Below are 24,165 nucleotides of genomic sequence, written 5' to 3'. Positions count from 1 at the left end.
AATCAAAATAAAACACCCACAATTTAAAACCACACAAACTATTAAATAAATTAATTACATTCCATTACAAGGAATACAGAAATGACATAATGTGAGGAGGGAGGTCATGTACCAACAGCTCAGCCACCATCATCTTTCTTGCTTCTAATGGGGCGGAGCAAAAAAGTGGAGAGAAGAAAGAAGTTATGGCTGTGCATTTATTTGTGAAGACCATTCTTGTGTCTAAAAAAACGGATGAGGGAGAGCCATTATGTTACAGTTTGTCTTGAATGGGGAGATAAGCTAAGAAGCTCGGGCCTGACCATGCAAGATAGCCAAAAAGCATAGAGGACACTCTTGGCCCTGGAGAGATGATTCTGGATGGTGCCTTGTGTGACAGCTGCTCTCCTTCCTTAGTGCTGTTTTGACATTGCCAGAGAATCTAGCCGAAGTGCAAAATACACTGGAGAGTCATTCCAACAGCAGCTGCAGATGTGCCATGTAAGTCAAATTGTGGGCTGGTGGAATTATTTTGTCAAGCAGCTGGATCCTGGCTGGAAAAGGACAGGCCCAAAAAGAAAGGGCGCCACTGTAGTGAGATAGCCATGTGCTCATAAGGAAGATAGAAAAATGTCATGAAGTTGACATAGCTGTATCTGTATGGAGACAGAATTCTGCTCTGGAGAGGAATAGCTAAGAAGAGTCATGAGTTGTAATGGTCAATTTCAATATTAATAATGATTCAGGAGACGGTTCACTCATTATTGTCAGTGAATTGATTCACTAGTCTACCAGTTCACAGAAAAGCAATAAAAAAACAATGAAGAAGACTTTATCCAAATGACATCAGGTTGTAAAAGGACAATAGTTCAGTTGCTGGAGTCTTGAAACTACCTGCCTTTCCTCTTAATAAAATTTGCTAAGGAGGCTCTGAGAATAGAATAGGTTGGGAAAGGAGTTACTTTTGGTTTGCACAGATTACAACACAGTGTGGCATAGGTATTTATTTCCTGGAGCAGTTGCCTACAGAACATGTAAGGGCCTGCATTCCTCTTTTTATTGATTCATTGTTCATTTTCAAGAAAACATATATCTAATTTTAATTTCTGCCACTTCTCTAATCCCAGTCAAAAACAGGACGATGAGTTAAGAGTCTTCTCTTCCTATTCATTTATAGAAAAGAATATATACTGTATATCTCAGAAAGGAACTAAAATCTGAATGGTGTGATGAAAGGCATATAAATCTAATAAATAACTAGACAGATAAAAATTAAAATTCTTACAGGTCTTCCAGGAAAGCCAATTTCTCCCTTCCGTCCATATCGCCCAGGTGACCCCTAAAAGAAAGCAGAATGGAAAACTCTACTTAAAAAGATAGAAAGAGATGGTTAAGTGGGAAGACCCAGAATCACTGCAGTATTACTCTATATCACAGGATTCATAAACCCAGAAGGAAGCAGAAGGGCTATATCCTTCTTACAGAACATTTTTGCATGAGTGCTGGCAAAATCAAGGTCAAAATGCAGCAGTTGGACTAAAATTGGTACTAAGGCTCCTGGGAAAGTTATAGAGGTCAAGGAAATGCCAAGATTTGGATATATTAGAACAGTGTTTCTCAACCTTGATAATTTTAAGGCATGTGGACTTCAACTCCCAGAATTCCACAGTCAGCATTGCTGGCTGTGGAATTCTGGGAGTTGAAGTCCACATGCCTTAAAATTGTCAAGGTTGAGAAACACTGTATTAGAACAATGTTTCTCAATCTTGGTGACTTTAAGATATGTGGACTTCAACTCCCAGAACTCCACAGCCAACAAGTTGAAGTCCACACTTCTTAAAGTTGCCACGGTTAGGGAAACACCATATTAGAGAAAACCATAATATTGCCCTCTCCTCCGCTGAAAACCCAATGAGAGCAGGCTGGACAATCATGAAAAAACTAAACGCCAGTATTAAAAAATAACACATGGGATAGAAACGGCTTCCCGGGCTTTTTAGATTTATCTAGGTCTGGCTGGCAGGTTTCAGTCACTTTGGCTGGCAGGGACAATGGATACAATTGTGAGAATAATTTTTAAAGTTTTATCAGTCAAAAAATGAAGTAATAATCATGAATTCTGAAATCAATTCCTTGCATAAAAGCAAAGATACCATTTATAACTTACTGCTGGTCCCATAGGTCCCCTTGGGCCTGCTTCACCCTGTAAATAAAAAAGTCTATGGTCAGAAAGGCATATTATTTTTAGAAGTTTCTAGACATCTCTGGATGTATGGAACTTCCTCTTTCAGCATCGCCTAATTACCACAGAATTACAGGAGTTGAAGTTTAGCATAATCTGTAAATAACTTCTAATAGGAAGATAGATTTAAATCAGTGTTTCTCAACCTTGACAATTTTAAGGCATGTGGACTTCAACTCCCACAGCCAGCATTGGATTAAAATAATCCTAAAGCCATGGAGGCTTCATCTCAGAAGCTGGGTTAGGGGGCCATCTTTTCTTCCTTCCTCTTAAAACGAAATCTTTCTTTACTATGCAAAAAAGCAGATCCTTCAGCATCTTGTTGCACAAAAGCAAAAAAAATTAGCAACATTCTTCAAATGTAAGCAAAAAGAAGCTATACCTTTTCTGCTTTTGCTATGATTGTTCCATCAGACCTAGATATAACTCCTGGCTCTCCTTTTTCACCCTGTCCAGGGGGCAAAACAGAAGAAGAAAACACTGATCTAGATCATTTCCAGTATTTGGATATTATGTATATCTTCGTTGTTAATTTCTACAATGGAAATAACACATGAATACGGCAATGTTAGATAATCTTGCAATAAAATGTTTTTTTTCCTACTGTTGATCACACAAGAAAGAGATATTGCTCATTCAACAAAGGAAAAAAATAAATTTACCTACAAAAGGCATTTTAAAGAGGGGAACTTGACTGGTAGCAATAGCCATTTAAACAGTTATTTTCTATTATACTTTTCTTGTTTTCCAGAAGTTCAGTGTAGTTTTACCAGAACATCCTCAAATCCATTTTCTCTTACTTCATTTCCATTCTATTTTATTATTTTCCCATTTATTTATTTTATTTCCCACAAATTCCAAGCAAAGAAAGAGCTTGCTAATATTATTGTAACTTAAGGAAAACTTTAAGGAAAGCTTAATTTAAGGATGAAAATGAGCCAGTGATGGCACTTCTGATGACAAAAACAGAATTGGATATAGTGTAATAGTAAAATTAGAAGCAAAGGGAAAGCATGTTGGATAACAGACAATTTTGTACTATGATGATGATCTTGCAACCCAGATTTTTTGAAGGAAGTACTTTATACAATCTTACCTTAAGTCCAGGATAGCCTTGTAAACCTGGAGTTCCTGAGTCACCTTTTTCTCCCTTTGGGCCCTAAAGAGGAAGGTATACATTTCATGTCATCAAGATTCATGTCCAATTTTTTCAATGCTGGGACTAATGGAGCAATTTTATTTTTGAGCACTTTTACTAACTGCCTATGTTTCTCCTATGCCACATTAAAGCATGTGGTAAGCTAATAGGGCCTTCTTTCTTTAATTAACCTACTTGGAAATAGAAACTGCTGGAGAAATATTGCCCTGAATATCATGGTTTCCTGAAGATTTACTATTAAAATGTTTCTTTCATGGAGTTTTGTAAACAGTTTGGGTATCTCAGAACATAGAATGCTGTTCTATATTCTCTTCTGGTAGAAGATGATTGACTGACAGATAGACAGATAATGGTTATCTAGGTACAAATTTGAATACCTTGCAACAAACAGGAAAAACCAATGTGATGAGAGGAGATGGGAGAGGAGGGGAGGGGAGGGGAAGAGAGGGGAGGGGAAAGGGAGAGGAAGGAAAGGGAGGAGTGGGGAGGGGAGGGGAGAGGAGGAAAGAGAAGAGAAAAGAGAGGAGAGGAGAGGAGAAGAGAAGAGAAGAGAAGAGAAGAGAAGAGAAGAGAAGAGAAGAGAAGAGAAGAGAAGAGAAGAGAAGAGCTCTAGGGTCAAAGGAAAATTCAGAAATATCTCTGTGGCATGTAAAATATAATGACTCTCTCAGCTCCGCACACAAAGACGTTGTCTGTAGGAGAACCTCTAAATCCACATACATGTTTTCGGAAGAGGCCTCAGATGGTCCCTTTCCAGAACAGAACAGAACTGCTGCAAAATCTGCAACAGAACTCCCTAGAATGCCTTCAGGAGACATCTAAGTAGAGCAAACCCTTTCAGAGTGGGCAACTGGATAAGACCTTCAAAGAAAAGCAACTTCAGAGCACAGATTTCATGCATATTACTCTCCAACCCCTGCAGGACACCGTCCACTCATCCCACGATGTCCCAAAGGGAAAAATCTGAGGAAATTTAGCCCTACTTCTTGAGAATTACCGTATATGCCGGCGTACAAGGCGACCCGGCGTATAAGACGACCCCCGTCTTTATCGCCGAGCCGAATTCCTAGAACGTCGTCTTATACGCCGGAAACTACCAGTATTTCCAGCGTATAAGACGACTCGGCGTATAAGACGACCCCCGTCTTTGGTGCCGATTTCAGCGCTCGCGGAAGTCGCCTTATACGCCGGCATATACGGTACATTGAGAAAAGATTGTCATGACTTTAATCTTAATAATAAAAATTCAGATAAGGACCAGATTTACCTAGTAAAAGCTAAAGTTTATATTGTTGCAGGCAATCTAATCCTATTTTAGGCACCTAGCAACAAAAACTAAATGTTTCTAAAGCTGGAAGCAATGTTTATAAAGCCTCCCCTTCTACTTACCTCTGGGCCTGGCGAAACAGGCACAGTTTTCTAAAAATAATAAAACCATTTGTTAAACATGAGAACACAAACTGCTTTTCCTTAGATTGCTCAGCCAAACATTTTAAGGGAGCAGTTAAGCACCATAAAATGCTAATGAGCACACTTAAATCTGCATCTGCAGATTGTATCTGCATATAATTGGGTTTTCAAATACTCCCATTTGGCATATGCCTGAAAACTCAGAAACTGATGATTTAGATTTTTTTAAAAAAAAAAAACAACCACCCCAAATTATCTTCATTCTAGATGTCCAGCTATGCAATAGCACTAAATTGTATAGTAATATCTTTATGGTTGCAGCAGTTCTTCTCAACCTTAACAACTTTAAGATGTGTGGGCTTCAACTCCCAGAATTCTGGGAGTTAAAGCTCACACATGTTAGTTTCTAAGGTTGAGAAACATCTGGTTAAACATCAAATTCTTAACCTTTAGAATTAAAGTACTGTAATTTCTGGAGCAGCATTCCCCCATAGATAACATTATTCTGGAAGAATAACAGAAAATAGCTAGTAAAAGGTAGAAACATTCTTACATCTTCACCGGACAGGTATACGGCTTGTCCTGGAGGACCTGGAGGGCCAGGAAGTCCTATTCCATCTTGACCCTTTTCACCCTTAAAGAAAGAAAGAAAAAGTCTTGACGTATGTTCTAGTTAAGTTGTATTCCTGCACTGTTCAGAAAAAATATTTGCAAATTTCAGATTTTTAACTGGGATTTTGGAAGAGCAATTGTTTTGCATATTTAAAATAAAAATTCGCCAGCCAAATCTCTTAATGCGAAATTCAATTCTGTATAGCAGAGGTCCTCTTAGGGGGAGCCTGGAACCTCCACAGAGCACATCCCTGGGTGGCGGATTGGGGGGCCCTACCCATTATGGCTTTTATGACAGAAGGCCACCTGAAGAGACTAGAAGCATTTGAAATGTGGATTTACAGGCGGCTGTTACGTATAAGCTGGGTTGACAAGATCAGAAATGAGGAGGTGATAAGCTGCCTGGGAAAGCCAAGGGAAATCATCAAAACAATTAAAAAACAAAAATTAGAATATTTCGGACATGTGATGCGACACCCAGAAAAATACGGCATACTCCATTTAATCCTCCAGGGAAAGATTGAAGGCAAATGAGGTCCAGGCAGAAGAAGGACATTGTGGCTTCAAAATCTAAGGGACTGGTTTGGACAAAACTTAGCAGCACTTTTTCGTGCGGCTGCTGATAAAAACAAGATCGCCAACATGATCGCCAACGTCTGATAACGGATATGGCACAAGAAGAAGAAGAAAATAGCAGAGATCCCCAACCTTTTGGGTACCAGGGACCAGTTATGTGGAGAGAGGCTTTTCCGCAGACTGGAGAGAACGCAGTTTTGTGTGCTGCCTGCATTCTGCAGATGGGGCTTTGCTTGTTTGTGCAGACCAGTTGCTGACATGCTGTAGACTGGTACTAGTCCACAGACCGGGGGTTAGAGATCCCTGCTGTATAGGTTGCTGTTATTTGGGGGCATTCAAAGACACAACGATTTTAATGTTAGTCATTCATTCTCCTGCGTAACCAACAGAGTTCTCTCAGTTTTCTCTAAGAGGCTTGGCACAGATAATCCTCATGTTTTATAATGCCAACTTGATCAGTAAAGATATAGATTGTACACATATTTCAGGACTAGGTGAACTGGTGATATTTGTTAAGAATTTTGAAGAGCTCTAAGAGTTCTAACTAAGAATTTTGCAATGGCAGTTTTAAAACAAAATAAATTGTAATGTTCTTCAACAAAATCCTCAGGAAAAACATTCAAATTTTATTACACAACACACAAACATAATTTCTTCTCAAATTTAGGTGGTACTCACTTTAGGCCCTGGGCTTCCTTCTTCTCCCTTTTGTCCCTGAAATAGGGAGCAAAAGACAGTTTTAGGAAAAAAGGCAATTTCACACAACGGACAATTATGGAATTGCTGCAAATGAAAGTGACTGTGGGCTAGCATATGGAGAGCTGAACTATGATCCAGAAAATGTGGTATGATTGAAAAGTCACTGTTGATTCACTTTATTGACTTCTGATTTACTACCTTCTATTCATTTGGTCTATTAAAGTATCTCTAATGCTCTGGCCCACCTAATGAGAAGAGAGGACTCATTGGAAAAGACCTTGGTGTTTTGAAAGATTGAAGGAGGAGATGGTTAGATAGTGGCATTGATGCGATGAACATGAATTTGGGCAAATTCTGAGAGACAGCAGAGGACAGTGGGGCCTGGCCTGCTATGGTCCATGGAGTCGCAAAAAGTCAGACACAACTTAGCGACCGAACAACAACTCGGTCTATTCTCCTTTTATAAATGATCTCTCTCATGAATGAATAGAGCCTACTTACATGAATTAAAAGCTATAAATAATCATCACCATTACAACAAACATTTGAAGTATGTGTGATCACCTACAGCAGTGTTTCCCAAACTTGACAATTTTAAGGCATGAGGACTTCAACTCCCAGAATTCCACAGCCAGCAACGCTGGCTGTGGAATTCTGGGAGTTGAAGTCCACATGCCTTAAAATTGTCAAGTTTGGGAAACACTGACCTACAGATACTGAAGAAATATCACTGTCACTTTAAATTAGCCAAGTGGAAACAGACACCATGCATGTCCATTATAAGGAATCAAAGTCCATTTTCAGCAGCAGCAGCAGTCCTGCTACCTCAGGGGTTCTCAACCTTGGCAACTTTAAGACTTGTGGACTTCAACTCCCAGAATTCCTCAGCCAGCTTTGCTGGCTGAGGAATTCTGGGAATTGAAGTCCACAAGTCTTAAAGTTGCCAAGGTTGAGAACCCCTGTGCTACCTGGTGCTTTCTGTAGAACTTTGTATACAGGTTATTTATATCATAATCTTTAGGGTTCAAGGGCTAGAAGTTTTCAAAGGAATAATTCTAAAAATTCCTAAAATCATAGGGAATTAGAAGGAGTAGTATATGAACTGAATGTCCTACTCACTTGTGGTCCTGGGAAGCCTTCTAATCCAGGGCGACCATCTAATCCTGGCAAGCCAGGATATCCCTGTGGGAAGAGGAAAAGTCCTGGTTTTCATCACAGTTTAACAATTCAACTCCCATTAAAATACATTTAAGGTTGTGCATGCTTCAAAAACGATTAAGTGCTTTAGACTTCATGAAAGCACATATGTGGATAACCTTGAAGGATGAGGGGAAAAGATGCTGCCTAAGAAACAATCAGACATTTGAGAGAGGAGCCCCGAATAGATGAACAGCCAGATAAAGAAACTTAAGAAGGACCTGCCCTGAATGGATCAAGCAGTTAAAAATGGCAGCGGGAAGTCTGTACTTCCAGACTTCCAAAATTCTGTTAATGGAGCCTTGTAGTAAAGTAGAATTAGTTTATCTAGTTGTGTTTCCTGTCAGGTTTTCCTGAGAGAGCAAACGTGACTTCACTTCTATTAATTTAAAGCAGCCTGATTTATTTCAGACTTCCATGTAAGCATGAAAAAAGGGTGAGCCTCCCATAAGAGCCATATTATGAGTAGATTCAGTATCATCAACCACAGTATCCTTCCAGGTTGGTTTCAGGGTGGGCACTGTTTTGAAGTTGTCCTTTTTTTGTGGCTGGTTCTGGTGAGTGTTGTGGAGGGGGAAGTCTATCCCAGACTCCTATAATGTGGTTCAGGTCTCTCATTGCTCAACCTTAATGTCTAAATGAAATTGCTGGGTGAAGTCATTTGACAGAACTAATTGCAATATCATCACTATGATGATGACAAGCAATTGTACAACTCTACCCCAGTCCAGGCCGGCAATGACATTCATGTGCTGACCCAATATCTGGACAATGTGAAAGTCTGGCTGGGGAGGAGCAGGCTTCAACTGAACTCTAGCAAGATAAAATGGCTTGGGGATTTTGGAGCCTCTGGACCTGATGATGCCTTATCTTTGACTCTGGATAGGATAGCACATCCCCAGTGGAGCTAGTGTGCAATCTGGATTTGCAGTTTCTGCTTGAGTAGCAGGTGGCAGCTGAGGCTGAGGTTGTAGGGGTGTTGCACAAATTCTTCTTGGGTTACAACTGTCCCCATTAATGGATGTGAGGCATTCATTCTTGCCTAGGGCTACCCTTGAAGGATATCTGTAAGTTACAGCCAGTCTAGAACGGGTCTGCCCCCCCTCTAGTATATCTGCCCATTGCACCAGGTCAGATGGGGGGCATGCTCCAGGTCCTTCCCTTAGATCAGTGGTTCTCAGCCTGTGGGTTGGGACCCCATTTGGGGTCGAATGACCATTTCACAGGGGTCGCCAAACAAGGCTGTCCGCCATTTTTCCCCCTTTTCTTTGGCCACGCCCCTGGCACCCAGTAATGTATAAGTGGTTGGGGGTCACCACAACATGGGGAACTGTATTATGGGGTCGCGGCATTAGAAAGATTGAGAACCACTGCCTTAGATGCTGTCATGTAGGAGGACCTAGGGAGCAGGCCTTCTCGGCAGTGGCTCCTCCCCCCTGAGAACTGGCAGTTCTCCCCCACCCTCCTAGCCTTCTGGAAGGCATTAAAAAACTGATTCTTCTTCCAAGTGTTGGGACTGTGTGAGGCTGCAGCTCACTAACTCTAATTGCTTATGTATTGGGGAGTGTGGTTTAAGGTGCCAGGAGTTATTTTGTTTGGATGCCAGTTGTATTGTTTTTTTTAATAGGTTATTGTTGCTACTATGAGCTTCCCAGTATTATGGCACATAACATGGGTGACCAAATAAACCGAACAAACATACATACAAACAAACAAATATCCTTAAGTCTATACCTTTTTTTCTTAAATTTGCCCAACTAAGACACGCAGCCAAACAAATAACCTTAAACCAGTATCCTTTTTTATTTATATTTTGTGCCATATCTTGTGAAATAACAAGTTGCTTTGTGGAATAAACAAGTTGCTTTCATGAACAGTAGAGATGAACAATGCTCACACATATGCAAAGTCTGAAATGCTTCTTTACTGTAGGTCCTTTTTTATGTCTGTACAGCCCTAAATTTTTTAATAGTATATGAATAAATCTTTTCTTTAAGCTAGCATCGAGGAAGGTAAATATAATTTTTTTAATCAAACATCTTAACATGAACTTACCTTTTCGCCTGGCAAACCTGGGAGACCAATGATGCCCTCATCTCCCTAGAATTTAAAAAAAAAGATATATGGATATTTTTTTATTACAAATACTACTTAATACACACAGAAATATCTTTTTTGCGGGGGACACATGAATCAGGGTGACAACATGTCATAGGATCTAAATAAAACACAGAAAGATACGCCATTTGCATGTCTTGCTTTTGGATTGTGGGAACAACAAATGGTCCAACAGCTATTCCTGATTTATGGTCAGTACACAGGATCACTGCGTATCATAAAGAGCTAAGTCTCTTTAATAAGACTAGGAAGGAACCTCGTCATGACTCCTCTATCAATTACTTGTGCAAAATCTTGAGCAAGATCAATTACTTGTGCAAAATAAATCATATATGTACCCCCCTATCCGTGCAGTTTCTGAATATAACAGCACAATCAGCAATTCTGCTCCAGCTCTGTAGACCTTATTTTTCTCAATGTGAATTTGAATAGGCTAATGAAAAAAATTAGCATTAAAATGTATTCTAAGGACAGGAAACCTTTTAGAATCAGTGGGCACCAGAAGGCTTGGGAGAGCAGCTCATGGACATGCTGACAGAATGGCTGTCGCCTTGGTCAGGGTGATTCATAAAATGCCCCTTATCATTTGCAGAGACAATTCCAAATTAAAACTATCTACATTTCAGGTAATGAAGCAAAAGCATCCAGCATTTTAAAATCCAGACCTTGGGTCCTGGAGGCCCCGGAAGTCCTGGGAGTCCTGGAAGCCCCTGTAAATACAAAGAAGTTACAGCTAAATTCAGTCAGTCTTCATATGCTTGCATATCCATATTCCTATCCATGAAAAGGAATATAAAGTGGATTACCGGAGGACCTTCTGGCCCACGAGCTCCAGGACCACCAGAAACAAGGGGGAATCCTGAGCCCTCCATGTCGACCTAAAAAGTAATAGAAGTTATTAGTCAACCAGTCTATTATCATGTAAGAGTCTTCTTTGAATGTCATTTTGTTAAGGCTGTGTCTCTTTCCCTCCCCAACGAATGATAAGGTATGTTTGTCTCCTTGAGTTATTTATAAAAAAATAAAGATGGATATATATAAAAAATAAAAAACTACAATGGTACAATTGTACAATTCAATGAAGGAGAATATTTGTAGCTCAGGGGTTGAAATGAGGGGTCCTTGGTGCTCTCTGAGCTTGCTTGCTGGTACTGATGATGTTACCTAGTTAGGGTAATGAAACGTCTGCAAGAAAACAAGCAAGCTCAGAGTGCACCAGGGACCTCTCAATTGTACAATTGTACATATGTGTGTGTGTATATATATGCTATACAGCAGGGGTCTCCAACCTTGGCAACTTTAAGACTTGTGGACTTCAATTCCCAGAATTCCTTAGTCAGCTTGGCTGGCTGAGGAATTCTGAGAGTTGAAGTCCACACTCTTAAAGTTGCCGAGGTTGAGCATCTCTGCTATATAGTATATAACATAAATACTGTTCAACCCCATTTTCTGCTCGCTTAATGAAACATGATGTCATCAATGTCACAGACTCCCTTTCTGTGATGGTCATCATCATTTCTAGCCTTTCTCTTCTCTATAGCAGCCTTTGCTGCCAAAAAGACTTGATTTTGTCCTTGGTCTTCCAACCTTGGTCTTCCAATTCCTTCTTAAAAGCTGGTTAACCTGGTTCTTGCAATAAACTTATTTATCCAAGAACTGCATCCATGAATCATTACTTGCCCAACATGAGTTCTAAAACTGGCCAACAAGAACTTAGCACAGAGCCTTGCTGAACTGAAGGGATATTCTCCCTGTATTTCTTTGACTTTATCTATCTTATCTCAGTCTGTATTGGATCTCAAACTGTTATAGATTTGGTCAGCTTCTACTATTTCCCTGTGAACTACCAAGGACATTAATGGTTCGGTAATAGCAATAACATGTAATAAATAGATCAGACTAGAAATCGCAATGCTCTTCAGCATTTTGCACCTTGTTCTAAACCACACTCAAATGTTTGGTACTCACAAATTCTGCCGCAATGCCTGGCCCAGGGGGTCCTGGCAATCCACGTGGTCCCATCGGCCCAGGAAGGCCCGCCAGACCAAGTTCACCTGGTACTCCTGGCGATCCTGGCACTCCCGGGTTGCCCTGAAAGAACATTGAAAATTAAGATAATTCTATTTCTCACAAGGAATAAAGTATTCAGAGCCATGCAAATTGGAATATCAAAATGAAAAGATAGGAATGCATGCATCCAGGACTCATAGAGTTCTGATTATAGATTTATCATCTGGTTTGGATTACATATGTATGCCTGCACGTATATGTCTGTATACACAACCATGGAGTGCTCTCTGAGCCTGGTTGTTTGCTTGCAGATGTATACAGATCCCTAATTACATCATACATCTCTTATCATATCATACCAAGCAAGATAGTCACAGGACAAAATGTTCCTCTGCAAGCATTAAGCTAAGTATATTTGTTTCAACCAAATCTCAGAATTGCATCTACATTATACAGAATGGGTAGAGTCAACTTATAGGGGAGATGGGTGTCATAAAAAAATAATAAACAAAATAAATGGATATGATTTTGCTGCACTTATTACCACACTTTGCTTTGAGATTCAACAAATGTGCAAGATTATGCACATTTTGACTACTTGCTCGAAACTGAAGAACACAGTTGACATTTTTGGTGCAACATCACATCTTACGTGATTGTGATACCGTGCTTATGAATTGTTGTGGAACCTCAGAAAAACAAGCATCTCACATAAGCAAAATAAGTAGGGGGAACATTTGACAACATATGTTGACTTAGAAATTATGTTCATACCCTTGTATTGCAGGTCAGAACAAGCATGCTGAAAGGGGAAAGTAGTTGCAACAAATACAACCCATGTCAGCAAATACAACCCTTTTTATATTTAACAGACTTCTGCTCTTAGCTTTTAAAATTGTTAATTAAAAAACACTGTTCTCTCAAATGCCAGTGTCAGTTTTATTAACTCAAGTCCAAGCAGATTATCGTCATGTGTTGGACCAACACCTCCTATTATTCCCAACTATTGGCCACTTTACTTGGGGCTGATAGAATTTGAAGCCCACCAATTTAAAACAAGTTAAAATAGGACTCAGCAAATTAATGGAAGACCAAATGATCAGTAACTTTCAGGTCTGATGGCTGTTTATTACCTTCAGCATATTTAAACAACACCTGTTAGGGAGCATCATAGCCATTGTCTTTGCTGCAGTTTCAGAATGTGTCTGGTTAGTCCCTGCTTTAGGAAATGGATTTAGACAGGTTTTTGGCCTCATCCAGCAGGGCTCCTATTATGTTCTACATATTGTGTTTGATGGTGGAATTTCAGCAGGTGATATGATTAAGTGGCTGATACATGAATCTATAAATTATGCCACTTCTTAGAATGATAATAATGGAATGTTACATTAAGTTGTAAATCTTCATGAGAAATTTCTGTTGTGAAGGAGTTGAGAATTTAGGCCAACATTTTCTTATTCGGAGGCAAGCTGGCTGCTACCTCTTCAAACTTGTTAGATGGAAACTATGCTATTTATTAGATTTATCAAAGGAAGATGTGTAGGAGTAAAAGATCCAGCAAGAAAACCTGAGAAGACCTAATACTGAGCACTTGTTAGACATGATCAAAGATGATTAGGGGACTGGAGGCTAAAACATATAAGAAACAGTTGCTGGAATTGGGTATGTGTAGTCTAATGAAGAGAAGGACGAGAGTTGACATGATAACAGTGTTCCAATATCTCAGGGGCTGCCACAAAGAAGAGCACCTGAAGGCAGGACAAGAAGCAACGGGTGGAAACTAACCGAAGAGAGAAGCAACCTAGAACTAAGGAGAAATTTCCTGGCAGTTAGAATAATTAATCAGTGGAACAACCTGCCTCCAGAAGCTGTGAATGCTCTAACACTGGAAGTTTTTAAGAAGAGACTGGACAGCGATTTGTCTGAAATGGTATATAGCCTGAGCAGGGGGTTGGACTAGATGACCTCCAAGGTCCCTTCCAACATTATTATTGTTGTTGTTGTTATGCAATATTAGATTCTGCATTAGAAACTGCAGTAACTTAGAAATGAACAATTTAAAGAATTATATACAGTGGAAAGAGGAAGAAATCAAGAGGTGAGAAATGTTAGTGAAAGCAAATGGCTTTATGAACAGAGGCTATTAATCAAATGAAATGTGTGTACTTTATAACATATAATGGCATCAACACTGGAATCTGGAAGTAGAACCCCACCTGTATTTGCTAAAGCAGTGTTTCTCAACCTTGACAATTTTAAGGCATGTGGACTTCAACTCCCAGAATTCCACAGCCAGCACTGGCTGTGGAATTCTGGGAGTTGAAGTCCACATGCCTTAAAATTGTCAAGGTTGAGAAACACTGTGCTAAAGGAAGATGTTGATATAAAAGAAATTCCATCTTTAACTATCAGGTTGGGCCATAATGGAAGACACTTCAGCCAAAATATCAAATGCAGATAATTACATCCACATCTCTCAATGGACTAATCAGATTTTTCTGGGTTAATATTGTATTATAATACTGCTTTTTGTCATAATTCCATTTTCTGGCACAGAAATTCTATCTTCAGCACAGAGGATAAAGGGAAAAGAAGAATTTTAAAAGGTAATAGTGAAATAGTGACTGAAGAAGTCCCCAAATATAGTATATTTTGAAACCAGACCATAGTGCTTTCATGACAGGAGAAACTATCTTTTTAAAAATGTATCACATCATATGTAACTTTGCAAAATAACATTATATTCTCCTGGATGGCAATCTTGGAACACATTTTTACTACAGACCTATTTTGCTACCATGAAGAAGGAAGAAAATTTCATTTCTCTGTAAGCACAAAGACATTTCTAACACAATACTGTATTCTCAGCACCTGAAACTAGAACACTTACAATGCCTTACAAGCCCTGGGCTCTTTGAAAGGGAGCAAGAGCTGTAAATATGTTTCCTTCCATAGAACACTGGGATATCTTTGAAATGGGATTGATAAAATCAGTTATACATAGCAAACACAAATGCTTGCCTTAACTGCTCTTGAAATGTTCAGTGGTTTATGACCTAGTTAGTAGTTGAATCCTACCCTACCATAATTTGGGAAATTCCTGATATCTCCACCCACCCATCCCCACCACCAAGAAAAAGAGATTGACAAACCAGTTTCATACAGTTGCCAAGAAAACTACATGAACATATTCATGAAATCATCAACATTGGAACCTGATTTAGTGAAATCGTTACCTTTTTAAACACTTGCACTCAAAAACTTAGTACATACATCAAAAAAAAGTCTTACAATGTTGTAATGTTACCAAACTAGAATCAACACATGGACTAGTAACTATTTCTTTAGAAAATAAGCTACTGTACCTTTGGTCCAGGTGCTCCAGGGAAGCCCACTTCACCTGATTCTCCCTGGAAACAGGAAAGGAAAAGACCAGTGAATTTACATCGAAGTGTTGAAAGACACCTTGATGAAGTAGGTAGTGGCAAAGGAAGTCCAGTTTCTCTGGCTGGTCCTCCTCATTGTGTACCCTGGTGATCCTGAGCATCGTTGAAGAGGAAGGATACATACCGGTGCTCCTTTTTCTCCAGGTTTACCAGGCATGCCATCTTTTCCTGGAGGCCCAGGTGGGCCCTAGGAAATAGTAAGAAAAAAATTTTCCTCAGTTAAATGTTCAGAGATTATCCTATGCAGACTTGTGTGTGACATTTATGCTTTGAAAATGTGAACATCTACATCCTCAGAGATAAGTAAAGGCTTGATTTTCTTACCATCATTAACCTGCCTGTGTTTATTTATTTATTTTTCTTGATTAGTTTTATAGAAACTTAAGGCAGCATACATAGTTCTCCCTCCTCTAAAATTTCCCCACAATAAGCCTGTAAGGAAAGTGTGGATGGAGAGAAGGTTTGATGGATGCCATAGTCATCCAATGAGCTTCCATGGCTGAAGGTGCATTTGAACCCTGTTTTAGTCCAACACTTTAACTACTAGACCACACAAGCCAAATCCAACCCTCATTTCCTCACATTTCCCAAATTCTACTAATATGCCAGTGAGACAAGTTCTTCATTATCATCCAGGATTCAGCATGATAACCACAGCTAGCAAAGGGGCATGCAAGCCTCCTCCCACTGCACATGCACTACACAACAGAAAACTTGCTTACCATGACAGAGTGAGGCACTGGGTAGCTTTTGGTGACAGTTACATGATTTACTCACCGGAGGTCCTGCTATTCCTGGGTTGCCATTTCTCCCTGGAACTCCAGGGAGGCCTGGGGGTCCTGGAAGGTCAGTGCCATTTGTCCCAAATCTCCCAGGTTGTCCTGGTAAACCAGGTACACCAGGAGGGCCTGGAGGCCCAGGTGGTCCTCTGGGACCCTGAAACACAATAAATATAATGTATGTTCTAACCCAAAGGTCTCCAAACCTTGGCAACTTTAAGACCTGTGGACCTCAATTCTCAGAATTCCCCAGCCAGCATTACTGGCTGAGGAATTCCAGGAATTAAAGTCAAGTTTTAAAGTTGCCAAGTTTGAACACCCCTGTTCTAACCTAATGTGTGCCCAACAAATAATAAGGGTGCTTATTCTAGCCAAGTTAATTTGTTTGCAGACCCTACAGAACTAGAAACAGCCATTTGCTGAGCAAATGCTACATCATTGATATTTGAAGATCATGTGGCACAGAGATTTTGGGCCTTCTGGTTAAAAATTAATGGTGCTATTTTTGGAGTTAAGAGTATTGAAACATCTGGATGACTCAATATTGAGGAAGGCCACTATTATTGTTTCTCTCTTTACTCCTCCCAAATCTGATCTAATCAATGGAACATCAGTTCCTCTATTCAGTAAGGGGTACTTAGGTACTTACCCGCAAAGTCTCCAACTCACTTCCAAAACCAGACCCCTCCATATCAATAAATGTCTGGAAGAAAAAAAAGCACAAATGCAAACAAGTGATTAAGCATATCACAGTTAAATGCTACTTAAACAAAGACCTAAGTAGTTCAAAGTAATACAGTATATCTGCCTAATTTCACCTGCTGTGTTCTTGGTTTATACTGAGAAGAAATCCAGACAAACAGGGCATGTTAATAAATTTAGGAAATTTTATTCTGTAATTTAATACTTTATATACTAAATTTTCCACTGGAAGACTAAATGAACATCCAATGAGTAATGAATATTTATGTAAATTCTCCCAGAAATATTTACAATAAAACATTACAACAGTAAAAATACAATACTATTCAAGGCAGAATAACTAATACTTTCAAGCAATTTAAAATGTTAAAAGCTGGGGAAAATTAAAGAATTCTACCTAGAGTAAGAAAGGAACAGACTTGGCAGATATATAATAAGGCGCCACCCAAATATAACAATTGGATTTGCAGTGGTGCAGAGTGATTTTTCTCGAGTTCTCCTACCTCCTGCATAGCTCCCAACATCTGTTTCAGATTTGAGAATGGGGGCAGCAGGGGCACATGCAATCCCTGACACCTGGTAGTTTCATTCAGCTGATGGAAATTCCACTTATACAGATCTAAGTCATGTTAAGGGAGGCAGATAATTTGCCTAAAGAGAAAAGCAGAGAGCTGTCCTGGCAGTGCAGCATCATTTCCTAGGTGGGGTAAGATCACAAAAACAAGCTCCACTCTGTGTCTTTATTACGAGCCTTTGGAACTCACCAACTTATCCAGTTTGGAACTCAATCCAGGTTTCCCAGGTGGGCCTGGGGGCCCAGGAGGACCTCTTGCACCAATACCTGGTTCTCCCTAGATGGAAAGAACAAGTTACCCAGCTGAGAATACTGATCACAGTACCTTCTCCCCAAAAATCCCGCCCAAATCCCTCAGTCAAAACAGACTACTCGCAAAATGTTGAACTGCAGTAACAGCACAGCCATATTTTTATAGCCTTAGAGTATTTGTACCTTTTCGCCTCTTAGGCCAGGCTCACCCGGAGTTCCAGGGAATCCTTGGGGACCAACATCACCCTACACAAGAAATGAATAAATATGTATTTTGATCAAGCCTAATTAGCTGATTTTTCAAAATCCGTAATTTTGTTTACCTGCATAAACAAAATTGTACAAAATATTGTGACCTCCATCTAAGTCACTTACACCCCTCTGATGGGCCCCGACCCCAGTTTGAGAACCCTTGGCTTAGTCAGTGCAATGTGTGAATCATCTTTGGTCTGATACAACTGAAAAGCACTTTTCTTCCCATTTTAACGACTGCTGGATTCTGTTTCAATATTTCAAGCAACATTTCAACTTAGTTTATTACTCATAAACAAATATGCAACAACATATCTGAGAATGACAAACTGCATTTTTTAAAAAAAGAATAAATTTTGGAATCATTTTAAATATAATACTTTACATACTTTTAGTTTACTCTTTTGGCTTCCCTAGTTTTGTTTTTCCTATTTCTTAGGTCGGGGGGGGGGGGAGGGCATCTGGAGACATTAGACTCAGTTGTGATTCTGGCAGATTTACAAATTTACAGATTTGATTGCCTAATCATTACACACTTCACTTGAATGAATGTAGAACAAGCATTTTTATTAAAAGTCTGGTCTGGAAACATCTGCATAAAATATGGCTTAGGATACAATCTTATTCTCATCTACTTGAAAGTTAACTCATAAAACATAAGGGGAGTAACTTCTGAGCAAACATGTATAAGATTGTCATCATTTTTCTGTGAGACACTCAGGACAGTTTTGCATGGTATACAGAAATTTCTTTACAACTGTATAGTTCAAAACTAAAAAGTTCATATCTCAAATGTGAGGCAGAAACAACAGAACTTACTGGTTTACCATCTTCACCAGGATCTCCCTAAAAAGAACAAAATGTTGGAAGCAGAACTTAGCACTTTTACATTGTTGTGATTTAAATTTCAAAACCCAAGCTAATTTCCTCTGCTACTTTCTCACATTCATATATTTGGCTAAATCAGCTACAGGGATAGCTCACTCAGACTTGCACAAAACATATGAAGAATATCTTGGCTTATTTCTGACTGTACTAAAGAGAGTTCAACAACACAGCAGCTCAGAAAGGAAGCAAAAGAGAGAAGAACAGGGAAAATATTAGGATTACTAATGAGAAGAGAAGCCAATGATAACAAATATTTAAAAAGAGCACCAATATGGGAAAGAACTTAGAAGGGCACTCTTTTTCCTCTAAGACAAAGGATTGTTCCCTTTCTCCCCTGTGACCCTCTATTTGTTCTCAAATCTGTTTCAGAGGTTACAGAATCTGCTGGAATATATTTCAGAAACACTGAGTCGCAGGATAGGGAGGATGTGTCAAGTCTAATTCATGTGATGCTAGAGTTGGGGACTGAAGGAACAAAATATGCAGGCAAAAAAGCAGAAGCAAAACTAAAATACATTTGAAAAAGGGAATCTGTTTTGAGGACTATTAAGCTGAAAGACCAAAGACATATCAAAGTTCAAGTGAAATTTTCCATTGAAAATGAAAAAATCCATCTCTAGAATTTAAAACCTGATTGTACACTATTTTGTGTCATATTTCTAACAAATAAGGGCCAATCATGGATTTTGTATAAAAGATCATCATGGCTTCATTATTTATGCCCTTAATAGAATGGCCTATTATAATCTTCAAAAACAATCTACCAACTAAAGGGGGGGGTTGCACTCTAAAGGTTCCATTTTTAAATAAGTCTTAAATCTGATGGATGAAACAAAAACTGAGAGGAAAGCAAATGGATAGGAAACTCATGTGAAGAAAATAAGAAAATGGACAGAAAAGGTTCACTAAAATCTTTAGGACTATTGGCTTTTATGGTGAGCCTGAAAGGTGGTGTCAATATGGATTTATTTGTATACAGAGAATGTAACCACATTTTGCTCATTCCATTGTATAAGTGCATACATGTATACATACCTATGAGGCTATTCCCTTTCAGGATAAGTGATGTTACGCAGAGAGCAGAAAAGGAGTAAGAAATAGTAAGCTAAAGAAATTTAAGCCATGAGATAAGAAAAAGAAAGTATAGATTGATCTGCTTTATGCCAATATCATTCAGTATTTCTCTCCATAGCTTTCCATCTTTCCAAACCCTCTTTCCTTCTTCCTCATCCAATCACTGATTTATACATTGCTTCATAAACTCCTGACCTTTCACTTCTTGAGGATCTCATCAACAGTCATCCAGCTTTTTTTTATTTTGCTCTTTCTTTCAACCATTTGCCATGCCTTCATATATTTATTTTGTTATCCATTCAGTCTTCATTCATTCTCTCTCAATTTGCAAACCTATATGACATAATTCTTTCATACTGGTCATTCACTTTTGTATTAAATCTAGATTTGTTTAGTATCCAGGTATTCTTCATTCTTATTTTACTATACACATTTCTTCAGTGCTTCAGTCCTATGCCATTCCACTTACTTTTAAGTTTCTCCTGATACACCCAATTCTCATTTCCATATAACAACTGGGTAATAGCATATTTTTAACACAATAACATTTATTCATCCATCACAACAGACTACATACCGCTTGGTTTTTTTTAACCAGCATCTGCATGCTTAAAAAGGTCTCTATATTTTTGTATTAGTAAATTGCACTGAGGTACATAACTTCATCCACCTGCCCTTCTGTAAGCCATTTATTCTCATGCACGTTTTATTTCCATCATGTAGAACAACCAACTTTTATCTTCATATACATGTAAACTTGCATGATTCGAGACTATTCACTTTATCGTATATGTATTCTAAATCAATAAATGATGATATTTATCTTGTAATATAGAGGAATGTTGCCAACAATATGTTGGTTTCCAAGGCAGTCTTTAGGTTAGAAATACTAGCTTTAATGGATTAGTATAAGCACACACTTGGGATAAAACTGGACTCTGGTTCTGCTGGTGGCATATTGGCAAAAATCTGTCCAAAAGGAATTGTCCTGTTAATAGAAAATGCTGCATGGGACATGAGTCCAGCTAAGGCTGGTACCCTTGGCTACCCCTTGCATGAATGGCAATGTATAGTAACAATAAATTAATGAATTCTAAGAGGCAAGCCATTCCAACCCTTTGTGCATTTCCCACCAGTGGAAATCAACTATCATATAAAAAGGTAACTTACAGGCTCTCCATCCTTTCCAGGTTGACCATCTTTTCCAGGAGGTCCTAGTGGGGCTCCTGGTTGCTGAACAGTAGAGCCATCAGAGTGCCTCATGATGGTTCCAGGAGGTCCTGGGGGCCCAATTGGACCAGGAAGCCCTTGAATACCAGGCTCACCTTTCTGTCCTTTAGAGCCTGGATATCCAAAGCCTGCACTTCCCTAAAGGGGAAGAAAATACAAAAAATGAAAACAAGACAAATATAGTTTCTTCTAAGTTGGAAATGGAATGGGTATGAATTATTATCTTCCCATTTCCTTCTGTCACATGCTGGAAGTAGCGAGACAGGCAGCTTGATAGCCTCCAGTCACACTGGACTTCAGTTCCCATCAGTCCCTGCCCCCATCAGCAAGGGACCATGGGAACTATCATCCAAAATTTCTAGAGGATACCAGATTGCTTCTCTCTGCAATATATTAATTATTGTGTATTTGTGTTTCTTTCTAGCCTTAAATCAGAGTTTATACCAATATTAGTTCAAGTGCTTTACCCAATACTATTTTGGAAGAAGGGACAAGTCTTCTACATAAGATCTACTGCTGGTAACTTGTTACGTATACATCAGAAACGACAATGCAAACAGAAGCGCTGGCCTGTGAGCAAAGGCTACATACAGTATGCTATTGCCAAAGCAAAGAAATTAGACATTAAATCATATTGCATGTCATCCCTTCACCACCTGCATAAGGCTGATCCAAATGCTGTTTCTCCATTCCACCTGCCCACCCACCATTTGAGACAACGGAGGAAGTGCACTCTTCCTCCACTGGGGCAGGGATATAAACAACTTCCATAGTGGCTGAGGTTACAATTAGGACAGATGCAGCGAGAAGGGGGAGAAAAGGAAGCAACTAAGGCCTTCGGTCTACTACAGAGAAACTACACTGAACGGAAGTAAAAAGAAAAAAGAAAAAAAGGGGGGAGGCTGTTAATTCCCTTTTCTAAAGGGAGGAAACATCCAGGAGGCCCAAGGGCTAGACAGAGGTCCTCTTTAAGATGCCATGTCATAGCTAGCATTGTTCCAGGAAACGTCTCTATTTTAATTTGACTGTTTTCTTTCCTGAAGAATTTGGGTTTCCAGTTGCTTACGTTTTGAGCCATCTGGAATTTAGCAATGTTTATTTATTCCATTTTCCACATCAAGCCCTTTTCAAATAATGCAAGTTAATTATTCATTGGAATAAAGCTAGAAATATTTGACCTATGTTTTGCTCATTTGTCAGGTTTCGGGGGTGTTATATTGCTAATCGAGATTCTTCCTTTAGGGCAGTGATGGCGAACCTTTTAGAAATCAAGTGCCCCAAAACAGGCCCCGCCCCCACCCTGCCTGCTCCGCCCCCACCTGGCCCCCATCCCGCTCCCCGACCCTGTCCCGCCTGCCCACAGGGCCACCCACTGCCTCCACAGATTGCCCAGGCAGCCCAGCAGCACCATGCCCTCTGCTTGTGCCCTGCAGAATCAACTGCACATGATGGGGCACAAGGGCGGAGTCTTGTCCCCAATGTCCGGCTGCCATGTTCTTGGCTGCACTGCTCCGCATGGGCCGTGCTCGGGGGCAACTCTCCTCTGGGGGGGCTGCTGGTGAGGTGGGAGCCGCAGGGAGAGGTGGGGCTGGGACAACGGTGCGCATGCCCACAGAGAGAGCTTTGAGTGCCACCTCTGGCATGAGTGCCATAGGTTTGCCACTACTGCTTTAGGGAAATTAATCCTGTTCTGATCCCCCTAAATTCAAGAATATTTCCCCATCTTGGATATGTGCTTATGGAGGTATGCATTGCACAGTTGCTCCAGAACAGAGTATTTATGTATGAAGAGATTCTAGCACATATTTTAAAAGGAAAAAAAAAGTGGAAAGCAATTATTTTTAAATGAAAGGAACTTTGTTCTATTTCTTGCAATATTAGACTAAGTATAGGTTGATTTAACTGTTTTGCCTTGTAGAAAGAGCTCAATAACATTAGTCTAAAAATAGGGCTTCTTTCCAAGCTGTTAAGCAAAAAAGCATTCCATTCAATTTTATGACGGAAAGTGAATGCTTTTTGCAACAAATAACTTAATTCCAAATTCTGATAACACAATAAGCATCTTTCACTCCCCAGGCAAGTTCCAAACAGTGATTCATTTGGTACCAGTGGATGTTAGAGGCAAGATATGCAACAACAAATATAAGAAGAGGATATCTCTATATTTAGAGATTCTGAGCGCAAGCCATCAAACTGAGTATCTTAGCTAAAAAAAAATATATTTATTTTTGTGCAAAGAATAGCAATTGCACATAAATTAACTGCACAAAGAAACTGTTGTGTTTTAGATGGAAACCCATTTGAATCAGGAAGGATTCCCTCAAATTAACGTCATTCTGTTCTATCTTTTGCCGAAGCCTTGGGATGGAAGATGTAAAAGCAGAATTTGGAGGCTATGGAGTTACCCTAGGGATAAATTACCCTAGGGATAAATTAAATGTCTGTATGATCTAATTTTTCTTTAAAAGCACATGAGAACGCTGCCATGAAAAAGAAATATTATTCATGGTTCTTATAAAACTACTATGTTTCCTGGCTATTCTATTTCATTCCTACCCACTTTCTGTCTCACAAGAACAGCCTTGACCAATCCAGGCAAGGCCCATTTACTCCAGCATTTTGTATTCCAAATAGCAGCAAGATCTCTTCCAGGGACTTTCCCCTACTACAGTTATTGGAGGCATGTTGCCCCCAGTCCAGTAGTAATGAAGAGACTTCTAGATAAATACAGTAGCCTTTGGTTTGATTGACCTATCTCAGTTTTCTATATCCCTGCCCACCCAATCAACAACTAGCTCACACTACGATGTACTGCTGACTGGGTTCTCAGTACACCAAACATTAGCCTACAATGGTGTTTGACAGTGATCCCTAGGGTCCTTCTCCCACTGCCAAAGACGATGTACTAACAAAGTGTATTTTGTCCAAAAGATAAGCAAAGAGTCACTAGATAGTGAGATAGGAGG

The 24,165-nt window shown here is 39.5% G+C and overlaps 1 protein-coding gene across 5 annotated transcripts in view; it reads right to left on the bottom strand.

The window, feature by feature from the left end:
• Positions 1–24,165, bottom strand: part of COL18A1 (collagen type XVIII alpha 1 chain) — a 180,428-nt gene that overhangs the window by 18,482 nt on the left and 137,781 nt on the right. For all 5 annotated transcript variants that reach the window (XM_039344199.1, XM_039344195.1, XM_039344197.1 and 2 more), the window contains 20 exons: positions 21,140–21,337; positions 18,827–18,853; positions 17,939–18,001; positions 17,694–17,780; positions 16,877–16,930; positions 16,226–16,384; positions 15,573–15,635; positions 15,368–15,412; positions 11,961–12,083; positions 10,799–10,870; positions 10,658–10,702; positions 9,930–9,974; positions 7,797–7,859; positions 6,657–6,692; positions 5,344–5,424; positions 4,770–4,799; positions 3,318–3,380; positions 2,604–2,669; positions 2,147–2,182; positions 1,265–1,318 (listed from right to left, as the gene is read on the bottom strand). In XM_039344199.1, coding sequence (XP_039200133.1) covers positions 1,265–1,318; positions 2,147–2,182; positions 2,604–2,669; positions 3,318–3,380; positions 4,770–4,799; positions 5,344–5,424; positions 6,657–6,692; positions 7,797–7,859; positions 9,930–9,974; positions 10,658–10,702; positions 10,799–10,870; positions 11,961–12,083; positions 15,368–15,412; positions 15,573–15,635; positions 16,226–16,384; positions 16,877–16,930; positions 17,694–17,780; positions 17,939–18,001; positions 18,827–18,853; positions 21,140–21,337 — 1,410 coding nt within the window. The remainder of the gene's footprint in view (positions 1–1,264; positions 1,319–2,146; positions 2,183–2,603; positions 2,670–3,317; positions 3,381–4,769; positions 4,800–5,343; positions 5,425–6,656; positions 6,693–7,796; positions 7,860–9,929; positions 9,975–10,657; positions 10,703–10,798; positions 10,871–11,960; positions 12,084–15,367; positions 15,413–15,572; positions 15,636–16,225; positions 16,385–16,876; positions 16,931–17,693; positions 17,781–17,938; positions 18,002–18,826; positions 18,854–21,139; positions 21,338–24,165) is intronic.

This window comes from Crotalus tigris, unplaced genomic scaffold, assembly GCF_016545835.1.
Source record: "Crotalus tigris isolate CLP2741 ecotype Arizona unplaced genomic scaffold, ASM1654583v1 scf7180000017899.1852299, whole genome shotgun sequence".
Classification (NCBI taxonomy): Eukaryota; Metazoa; Chordata; class Lepidosauria; order Squamata; family Viperidae; genus Crotalus; species Crotalus tigris.
This window is presented reverse-complemented; position numbering and strand designations above follow the sequence as displayed.